General features: G+C 34.0%; 2 protein-coding genes across 3 annotated transcripts; one reads left to right on the top strand and one right to left on the bottom strand.

Annotated features, from left to right (window-relative positions):
• Positions 1 to 522: 522 nt before the first annotated feature.
• Positions 523 to 6,338, bottom strand: LOC125200495 (uncharacterized). Of its 2 annotated transcripts, none has more exons than XM_048098134.2 (18): positions 6,182 to 6,338; positions 5,560 to 5,632; positions 5,138 to 5,181; positions 4,659 to 4,701; positions 4,316 to 4,534; positions 4,053 to 4,202; positions 3,614 to 3,682; positions 3,500 to 3,544; positions 3,225 to 3,304; positions 2,972 to 3,039; positions 2,829 to 2,895; positions 2,634 to 2,747; positions 1,989 to 2,062; positions 1,641 to 1,738; positions 1,507 to 1,566; positions 1,328 to 1,396; positions 1,183 to 1,236; positions 523 to 774 (listed from the first exon to the last, which is right to left on the bottom strand). In XM_048098134.2, exons 1-18 carry the CDS (start codon positions 6,274 to 6,276, stop codon positions 694 to 696), a joined length of 1,503 nt encoding a protein of 500 aa, XP_047954091.2. In that variant the 5' UTR covers positions 6,277 to 6,338; the 3' UTR covers positions 523 to 693. The 2 variants fall into 2 exon arrangements, with proteins under 2 accessions (XP_047954091.2, XP_047954097.2); XM_048098140.2 differs by having other exon boundaries at positions 2,972 to 3,036.
• A 1,695-nt stretch (positions 6,339 to 8,033) lies between these two features.
• LOC125193219 (uncharacterized) lies at positions 8,034 to 9,098 on the top strand. The gene has a single exon (XM_048090982.2). The coding sequence runs from the start codon at positions 8,198 to 8,200 to the stop codon at positions 8,726 to 8,728; it is 531 nt and encodes a 176-aa protein (XP_047946939.1). The 5' UTR covers positions 8,034 to 8,197; the 3' UTR covers positions 8,729 to 9,098.
• Positions 9,099 to 11,302: the final 2,204 nt, after the last annotated feature.

The following is an 11,302-nucleotide window of genomic DNA, read 5'->3' as shown; positions in this document are numbered from 1 at the left end:
TAAATTACTTCATCCGTCCCCAGTATATATCCCATTTTGACCATGCACGATTTTTAAGAAATGTAATAGAAAGTGAGTTGAAAAAGTTAATGTAATGTAGATCTTATTTTTATATAAATTAATTTTATAATATAATATAATAATGTGAATAAATATTAGTTGATGGATTGTGAGGTCCTCTATTAAAAGTGGTAAAACTAAAATGGAACCATTAATATAAGACTGATTTAAATGAAAATTTTGGACACATATGGAAGTACAAATTATTTGGATTATAAATACTTATTAATCAACTTTGTTAAATGAATAATTTGGTAAAACATGGGTTGTCTAATAAATTTAACAATTTCATCAATTTTGGGGTGGAAATGGACCGCGTTTCATATTCTTAAGACACTAAAATAGCGTAAATATTAGTATTCCAAATCAAAATCATAGAATAGTCATATATTTAGACTAGTTTTTGCGAGAAAAAACACACCAACACAAACTACCAGTTGGTAAATTTAAAACACCAAAAACTGAAAAATCTAATTTGCTTTCGCTTTGATTCAGCCTGAAATCCGAACAATAGTGGGCCAAATTTCAAGTGCAGTAAGAGCTCAGTAGAAACATTATGGTCTAAACAGAGCACACTAACATCAAACGTTTCAGCTAGGATTACATAAGCATTAAGCGTAGGTGTACTACCCATTATTCAACAGCCGCATCTGGTGCACTTGTCGGTGTCGGTGGTTTCTTCCGCATTATCCAAAATGCAGCATAGTATTGGTTCTGCAGTTACATAAAGAAGATGAATTAATCGCACCATCATGTCAATTGTCAAACATACAACAATCAACATCACAAAACAGAAACATCAGCAGCAGCAGCAGAGCAGAAAATGTAATGGTAGTAGTAACAATACTAACGGCCACCACGAGTGCAATGGTGGTTATAGTGTGACAGAACTATGCAGATCAACAGTTTAAGTAGCATTAAATATCGAACTGCTTTTGAGGTTTGGTTCTGTTAGTAGAAAAGGCCCAAATATCCTTTTAAAGCTACTTCTAACTTGAGATTTATTGTAAGTTTATCTCTGCTTAGCTATCTACTATTATAGTATGTTGAACTGAATTCCGCAGTAGCGATGTGTATATAACCACATATATGTTCAACCAAATCTGAATGTGGAACCCTTGCCTGCATCATCGACCTTTGATTCGTTGTATAAGTTGTGGCAATGGTTGATTCCTTCTGTTTACAGAAAAGAAAAATGGTTGAAAGAAATAAGTCAAAGTAGTAAAATGTCTTGATTCAGTAAGTTCATAACTAGATCCAATGATACCTCTATTTCAAATCCATGGTGGAAGGCAACCCTCTTTACGTCTTCCAAGCTCAGCTCAATTGACATCTCCTAGTAAAAGCAGATAGCATATTGAGAGAGCCCCAAATAGTGAAATATGGAGTAACACTTATTTCTTCATTTCTTTTTTTGAAAGAGTGCAAATAGATTAATAGACTTACATCTTCTTGATTATACGCATCTGCAAAATGATAAAGCAGGGGTCCCAAATTGATCCACACCTGTCAATTCACTCAGAATAAGAAATGCATGCAGGAAGGATTTGGGGCGTCAATCATAAGTAGAGACCACTCACACCCCCGTCTTTAAGAATTTTAGATATTATCTCAATATATTCCACAATATTGTGTGCCGTGTCAAGAAAGAAGCAAGTCACAACTGCATCCCAGGCTCCTGAAATTATAGTGAGCGTAATAAGACAAGTATCTAACAGCAGGTCATAAAGTTGCATGACTTGTGCTTTGAGTTTCCACTGGTTTTATAATCCACATTTCTTCAATTGTGAGAAATTGCTAAGGAAAATATACGTTTACTACTCCACACAACGCATATGAAGCTCAATTGTGGAATAGCAGTACCCAAAGCAGTTCAGATTACAGTAGTATCTACTTCAACATATACTGATTCCCTATGCTTTTCTTACCTACTTGACTTGGATCATTATAGACCTCAACGAAATCACCTCCGCACATTGAGAAGCCTTCTGTAATCCCTGCACTGTTCCAAAGGATAATATTACAATCCAGTTCCCGAAAAAGTGTAAAGTGGCTCATGATACTTCCAAAAACTACAAACATTCGCTACTGTTCGGCTTGCTACAGTATGAACATATGAAGCAAAAATATCATTAAGAGCTATCATGCAATTGCAATCAATAAAACCATCTAGTGGCAGTGTAGGAAAAAGCAGAAGAACAAGAGAGAGTAAAGTCAAGCATATCATTATCACAAGTGAAGGTAATAGGTATGCAGGTGACCAGATTGATACACAGGAGTTTTACAATAGAACAAAGCAAAGGTCACATACTGGGAAAAATTACATAATAATATCTTAGTGAGGGACAGCAGCAGGTTCATTTATTTGTTGAAGTAAATAAATGTTAAACAGTTAGCTTATGACAAAGTAATCAATTAGGTGTCTTAAATCTTAATTTGTATTTTGAAAAGCACAGATACAGACAAAAAGCGGCGGAAAAAACTAACTGTATAAAGCAAATGGCTACAGTAAAACAGAAACAAAGAAATAGGAAAATGCATATACAAACTAAATACTAATTTTAAATCAACACCTTGCTGGATGAATGTCTGGAATAGAAACAGAGCGAAGTTGATCTATGTCGGAAAGTAAATTGCAATTACTGTGGATCCATGGATATATTTTCCACTGCTCTGCAATTTGAGAGCTGATGAACTAATTAATTAGCACTAATGATCCAAATTTAGAAAGAATTGAATCATAAATTCATAACAACAGAGGTACTTACTAATTTAGTATAAAACTGGAGCATATCATCATGTAGTACGAAAACTCATTCCCTTGGCTTACGAAACCTGTCATAAAACAAAAGTCTCACACTGAAGGCAAAGACTTTATCATCTAAAGATGAAGAGTATTCCAGTAGCATACCCAAACATGAGATTTCTAATGCCAACCTCCCAAGTCCAGCTCCTGGAACTAAACATGCAGGAGGACTGCTTAAGAAGAAATAAGATATCAATATTACCAAAAGAAAACACCAGACAGCAGCCAACAGATTTGTTACGATAAATATAAATGTCAAGCTCGATTGGAACAAATATCATGACGAAATAATCTGTGAGTATCCTGACACCACCAGAGATTCTTAATAGTACTCCCTCTGTCCCGTTAAAAATGATACCTGTCACTGGAACGGTCTGGAAAAAGATGGTCAAGCTCTTGAAGAATTGGTCTATAGCACTCATCGCGCTCCTTCTGACCCTAAACATAGCAAGGAGAAAAACTGATAAATCCAAAACTTCCATTCTTTAAATATATATAATGCTTTTATTTTTTTATTGAATGAGGTTAGACTTTTGAGTCACAATACTATAACCCCCATTGTTAGAAATTGTATACTATAATTATACTTAAAGAACTTTTTTGTACAGATGAAAAGAAAAAACAAATGAATACCTCAGCTGCCCAATCTCTGACAATGTTCCTTATAATGCATCGAACCTGGGATATAGTACGATAGTTTAAATCTTAAGCATGGATGGATACTCAAAATAAAAAAGAATAGCTGACCTTATCTACGTCAGCCAAAGGAACATGAAATTGCAATGATGGGTCCAACCAATCAGGCGATGGCGATGCCTGAAATAACATATCCAGGGTATAAACTATTAATGAGAAAATAGAATAACAAGTATAAATGTAGCATTCTAAACTATGTCCACAAGCTTTTGTAGTTCTTGCATTCATAAAACATATGCTTGTGACTTTGTCAAGGTAAAACAATTTCTAAAAAATTTCATCACAAACAATCATGATAACCCAACAAGATAATTCAAAGAAAAGAAGAGCATAAAAACAGAAGTACATGGGAAATGCTAGAAGAGGTGAGTCGGTGAAAGAATAAGGGGACAGAGACTAAAAATACTGAATAATATTGCAAACAACATGAGGGTTATTGACTATTGAGTAATCTACTTGAAAAAGAAAATCTTGGAAAAGAATGCCTTACATGCCCATCACAACAATGTGTAGAAAATGATGGTGGAGAATTGTTAACAGTCTGATGATTATGGCCATCACCACCTTTTACCATTCCATTACGTTCAGAGGCTACAGAGCAATTCTCGACGTTTTCGCTCAATGATTGGATTTTCTTCTCCTGTTGTTATCTACATAGGTCAAATTTCATAATGAAAAGGAAATAAACAAATTGAACCAGAGAGAATATTTAAAACAAATCCTACGGGCATGACCCAAGATGTTAAGAGAGACCTTGTTGATAGTTTCAGGTTTAGGAGCCTCATTCGCTCCATCTTCCCCAGAGCTAAGTGCATCAACTTTTGCATTATGTAGCAGGGTGCTATTTGAGCCAGATTGAGAAGGATGAGGATTCATTTCAGTAGAAGAAAGTTGTTTAACTGGGGCATTTTCAATTGTATGGTCCTCAGCAATGTCAGTGTCCACACTCATATCAATAGGGGGATCAAAGGCCTGCCAAAATCAAGAGGTGGAGTAGCTTCAGAAAGATCCAAATATACATGCAAGCTTTCCACACCCCAGCGGAAAAACAATCAGATCAAGATACAAATCAAACAAGTAATAAATGAGGAATCACCTTAAGCATTTCAAATATGAAATAAGAATTTTGTGAAACACACCTGCATGAAAATAACACCAGAATCAGCACACCAAACATTATTCTTTAAAGGTAGTACCATATTTCCATTCTCCTTCATTGATATTCTTCATGATACATATTGATATATCTAGTACAAGGGTATGAATGGGATAATGTATTTGCAGTTATCTACTGAAAAACATGCCAATATATAAGGTAAGGTACTTGAAGATATCAAACATGTAATTTATTCATAACGTTATTTAAGCCCAAGTTAACTATAAATAGTTATAGCCTGCCAAGGATGGAGGCTATTCCATCACACTCAAGACTTTCAGATACGAAGAGAGGATCGATACCTCTATTTTCAGAATGCTTCCTATTTCTATATTTTCTTATTCTGTTTATTTCATAAATATTTAATTAGAACTTCATCCTAAGTATTCAAAACAGAGATATGCTATACTAGATTTTACCATCTGAGTTTCTGATATTTCAGAGGAAGGTGTGACAACAGTGCCTGCAAAAGCCAAAATCATAAATTGGTGAAACTAATTATATTTATGGCATACTGCATGATATGCATACATAAATCAAAGTAAAGTAAGAGATTGCAGCACAAAGTAATCAGTCGAAACTGCAGGTAGATATAGAACATTGTCTGGAGTATTAAGAATTAGCAGTGTATTCACAAAAAAATCCAACATTGTCTTCATTGTCCTTTACCACATCAGAAAGCATAACCTAAACCAAAACTTTACATTTTACAACATACTTCACCAATCACCATAGATATAAAACATAAATTTTAACCTTGCATTCTACATAATATTTCACTTGAAATAGTTAACATGCTCACAATTTTACTCCTGTTCCTATTTGTTAACTAGAAAGAGACCTTGTGGGCAAGAGGAAGCCTCCTGAAGCATCTTTCATATCTTTTGATATCTTCCTCAGCAGCCTCCGGATAGCTGTGTTCAGAGCCCAATAAAAAATAAAACTACATTACAGGGATCCATATCCATTGAAGCAATAAAGATGATAATGAATAAACTGGAAATGAAACATTATACCTGACAATGAAAACATAAATGAAATACTAATATACAAGTCAACTACAGAAGTTCATCAACAAATCATCAAGGAATATATTGGCAGCGCCCACTACTGTAAACACAATAACGATCCTGATTCTATCTATCGTCACTCTCAACTGAAGTTACTAAACAGTTGAATTTACTACAGCTCAACTGCTCCACCATCGCGTGCAGCGTAAATTCACCGAAAATTATGTTTCAATATTCACCAAAAGAAGAGTTCAGTACCAATTAACCCTTCATATCCTCAATTCATCAAGCTTAAAGTAACAATAGCAATAACAATAGAGACAGAACACCAGCAATCACTACAACTTCGCAGACTATTGCAGAGGAAAATACAAATAAACAAAGGAACAATTCAGAGGATTAATCACGAAAAAGAAAGACGGAAGCACGAGTGAGAGTGGGAGAGGTGTATACTTTAGATAAGCACTAATGATACGGCGGAGGGATTTGACTTCGAGAGCCTCTTCCAGCTTCCGGCGACGCAATTCCTCATCTTCGATTGACGACATTTCCCTCTTCTGTAAATGTTCTCCCTTGCACCTCAACTTTCTTCGTCTCTAATAATTGGTTAAATTACCTTTTTGGGCAAAAAATAGTAGGAGTAGGTTTTTTAAGCATAGATATATTTGTGTTAATATATTTTCCACTGTTTCATCGAGTAATTATTTATTAATGAACTATATTTATATTTGTGTTAATATATTTTCCACTGTTTCATCGAGTAATTATTTATTAATGAACTATAATTAATATTTATCACTATAAAAAAATTAACAAAAATTGTACTCTTTTAAATGATTAACCTCCATAATCATTTCTTATTCCAATTTTCAACATTTGGAAACATTGATAATAATCATAATTGGAATAGGAACCTTAGGTAATTATGCATAATCTAATTTGAAAGAAAAAATGTGTAAAACTAAAATAAAAGTTAAATGTGACATAAAATGATATTCTCATTGCTACAAAAAAATCATACTATAGTAGGACTAATAGAATACCCTGAAATTGGGTTTAAATCGGTAGAGATGGAATTTGCTATTCAGGTTAAAAATTAGGAATTAGAATTTTCGGTGAATAAATAAATATCCAAAATAATACTAATAATTAATTAAGAATGAGTATTATTGTTATAATTAAAACAAGAAAAATAAAAATAAATGTGCATTAATGAAATAATGCTAGTTTTACAATTCTTTTACCAATGTATAATAGGGGGAGTGATCAATTGTTAACTCATCATTTAATTGCTAACTACAACTAATTTAAGGCCATAGAATTTTAGAAAACGTCTGGTCTACAATTTACCACGTGTAATTTTCATTTTTATTAATAAAATAAAAAAAGATTAAAAAAAAACTCGAAATTAGGCTTTTGGATGAAAATGACAATATAGTGTTTCGAAAATATCAGCACAATGCTTTGAGAATGTCAACACAATGCTTTAAGAATGTTAACCCATTGCTTATATTGACATTCTACATGTATTATATTAATATATTTTATATAGTATGTTGACATTTTTGCTGTACGAAAAAATTAAAAAATTTTGATTTTTTTTTTCAAATTTTGGCGTCAGAGCATATGCATGTAGGATATCGTTGGAATCCTTATAAAATTATCTTTAATTTGATATATGTTATATGAATTTAAAGTTTTGGGATTTCTTTTAAAAGTTAGTTATAACTAAACATATAGTTAATTGACATTAATACCCGTATTGATATTTTTTGAAATTAATTCTATGGTCTTATTGATGTTTTTTTTGATCGTATTGCCATTTCAGGTTGATGATCTAGGCCTTTAATTTGAATATCTAATGACTATTATTTAGTTGTAGTTAGTAATTAAGTATTAAGTTAACAATATAACACACTCCACCCGACCCGTAGTGAATATATATCCTTTCAACTTCAGTTTCTTGAAGAAAATTAGTACAGTCGTCTAACGCCATTTTTACGAATTAGAAGGTCCGGTTGCATGGTCGTAACTAAATCAAGGCATTTCTTCGATCCTAACCTAATTTTTTTTGCTGTAAAATTGTTAATATTGAGTTATGTAGTATAGTATGTTGATTTAATCTTAAATTATTGATTAATCTGAAATCGTAGTGCACATACACATGTTATTTTGATAGTCAAAAAATAAATACTACTAATAAATAAACTAAAAAAAATTACATGTGAGTTTGACAATAGCACAGAAATGGAAACCAGTTTAATAAATACCTCCAAAAATAGAAATGCATTTCTTCTTCCAAATGGTTTGGCTTTGGAACGTAGAAGCTCTACCAGAAGAGGAGGCTGAGAAGAAATAACATGAAATTATATCTCAACTTCTTCTCGCTCCGATTCGATTGATTAATTTCCACCTCACAACAACACCGATCCAAGTTTTTCTTCCAATTTCTCCAGATCTGAAGAAAAAATGGATATATTCCGGAAGGCAAAATCAATCAGGATGGTGAGCTACCGCGACAAATACCTAACCGCGGCGGAAGACGAGGAGAGCGTGATCCAGGACGAATCGCCGCGGCAGCAATCGCTGTGGACGGTGGAAATGGTGGCTGATCGCGACGCGATTCGGCTGCGGAGCTACCTCGGAACGTATCTGGCGGCGTCGACCATCCCGCTCCTCCCCGGGGTGACGGCGAAGAAGGCGGTGCAGACGTCGCGCGAGTCGCCGTCGGATCCGTCGATCGAGTGGGAGCCGATGCGCGACGGGATGCAGGTGAAGCTCCGGTCGTGCTGCGGCAACTTCCTGCGCCCTGTCGGCGGGCTACCGCCGTGGAGGAACATCGTCACGCACGATGTCCCGCACCTCCCCAATTCCGGCAACAAGCTGCTGTGGGATGTGCAGATCATCGAAAAACGGCCGCCGCAGAGTAAATTTGGGAGGTGCAGATCGGGATCGTTATCGGAAACCATGGATGCGATCGTACATTCTGAATATATTTGAACGAGGCTAATTAATCACGCGCACATTGGCTCTCTCTCGACATACAAAAGGTAATCGCTCTCGCCTCTCTTATATACAAAAAACTGATGAATCAGATCATCAATGGAGTCACATTACGGCGGAAAGAAACAGAGAAGGCGATATCTTATATCTATATATGCACGTACACACATAAATTGGATAGATGAAGATTGTTCTTCTGGAATTGAATTTTGGAATTTTGAAAATCTAGTCTGCCGCAGTGGCGTTGATGTTTATTGTTCTAGCTAGCTCTGCTGGACTTGTAGAGCAGATATGAGTAATGGATCATCATTTTGATTTGGCGCAGTTTTTCGTTACACAAGGAATTTAATCTTCTTTTCTTCGGCTATTTATATATTTTTGGATGTGTACTACAGAGGATTTTTGTATTCAAAAGAAAAAGTTAGAGTCAACAAGTTGACGAGCATCAAATCTGTAACAAACAAGAGGACCCAAAAAAACATAAAGCAGAAACATCGGAATAGCGCGAACTCTAGTGCTCAACCCAGGGGCGCTTGAGAAAGGGCAAAATATGTACCCTCTTCTTCCCATAAAATTTGTCATATTTTAAAACACCATGAATTTTAAGAAATACTCTCTCCATCCACGAATAGAAGTCTCATTTCTATTCGGCACGGATTTTAAGAAATATTAAGAAAAGTGGATGGAAGAAAGTTAGTGGAATAGATGCTCCATTTGTATATATTAATTTTAAATGATACGCGAGTGGAATAGAGGTCCCATTTGTATATATTAATTTTTAATAATATATGAGTCGAATGAGTTAGTGGAATGTGGGGTCTATTTACCATTTATGGTAATTATGAACTGAGACTCCTATTTATGGACAGACTAAAATGGAAAAACGATACTCCTATTCGTGGACGGAGCGAGTATAAGTATAGTAGGAGTACTAGGAAGTTATTTGAATATGAATATATATTATAAAAAAATGATAAAAGTGAATCTATAACAAACTTTGTTAGAGTATCTCTAAGGGAGGAGGTAAATGGAAAGGCAAAAGGAAATAACTACCATATTTACCTTTTATACAAAAAAATTCATGCTCCAATAGAAAGGGTATATGGGGAGGTATTATATACCTTCTTTCATTTTGAGAAGGTATCTTTACCTCTTCTTGGTAGAAAGGATAAAATGTTAGTTTTTTTGGTTGCCTTTTTCATTTACCTTTACCTTCTTTCCTTGGAGTACATTACTTTTTTAAGAGCAACTCCAAGGGGAGAAGGTAAATGAAAAAGTGCAATATACCTTTCTAAAAATCAATAACTCCAAAGATAAAAGACATATAGAAAGGGTATATCATTTAAAAAAAATAAAATAATAAGTAGTACAAAAGAATTAAAAAAACATAAAGTGTAATACCTTCTCAAATACCTTCCCCATTGGAGAATGATTTTCTGTGAAAAGAAGGTAAATATGGTGGTTATATGATTTTACCTTTCCATCAAATATACCTCTTCAAAATGAAAAAAGGTATAATACCTTCTCAAATACCTCTTCCATTGGAGAATGATTTTTCATGAAGAAAAGGTAAAATATGGTAGTTATATTAGTTTACCTCTCTATTTACCTCTCCCCTTGAGATGCTCTAAGAAGGTATAATTACCTTTTTGAGAAGGTAAATGAGAAATATATCTTCTCAATTTTCCTTTCTCCCTTGGAGATGCTCTCTCCAAGGAGAAAGGTAAATAGAGAGATAAAGTTATATAACTACTACTCCCTCCGTCCCAAAGAAGTTGGCATACTTTGAAAATGGCACGGGATTTTAGGAGGTTTTGTTTGTGTGTTAAATAGAGAGAGAAAATATAATTTTTATATTAATGTGAGAGAGAACTTTTTCCAAAAAGGGAAATGTGACATCTTTTGTGGGATAAACTAAAAAGGAAAGTGTGTCAACTTCTCTGGGACGGAGGGAGTACTATATTTACCTTTTCTTCATAAATAATCATTCTCCAAGGGGAGAGATATCTTGAGAAGTTATTATACCTTTTCCATTTTTGAAGAGGTATCTTTACCTCTTCATTAATAGCGAGGTAAAATCTAATAACTATCATATTTGTCTTCTTTTCATGAAAAACCATTATCCAATGGGAAGATATTTGAAAAGGTATTACATTTTATGCTTTTTAATGCATTTTATATTATTATTTTATTTTTTAAAATTCATTTATCTTTCTATATGGTATAGTATCTTTTTTCTTTGGAATGCGTTATTTTTTGGAATGATATATTTTACTTTTTTTGATGAGGTTAATAGAAGTTATATTTCTGTTCATTTACCTTTTACTAGCGTTTCGGACTTGGCTCAACCCAATCATTACCTACCCAATCATTATCTATCTGATGGCAAAATTATAGATTTGATATGTTTTTGGGAATTAATTATTCAAAATGGGATATTTTGGGATGAAATGGGCCTTTTTTATTTTTTAAATTCTTTGATAGGGTATTATGCATCTATCTATTATTAATATATAAAGTTCCAGTTTTTTTGACTGCCACCTGGCAGCATTTTGGCGGGAAAATGGGTTT

Source organism: Salvia hispanica, chromosome 2 (genome assembly GCF_029641045.1).
Source record: "Salvia hispanica isolate PSC_SH4W2 chromosome 2, Shi_PSC_v1, whole genome shotgun sequence".
NCBI lineage: Eukaryota > Viridiplantae > Streptophyta > Magnoliopsida > Lamiales > Lamiaceae > Salvia > Salvia hispanica.
This window is presented reverse-complemented; position numbering and strand designations above follow the sequence as displayed.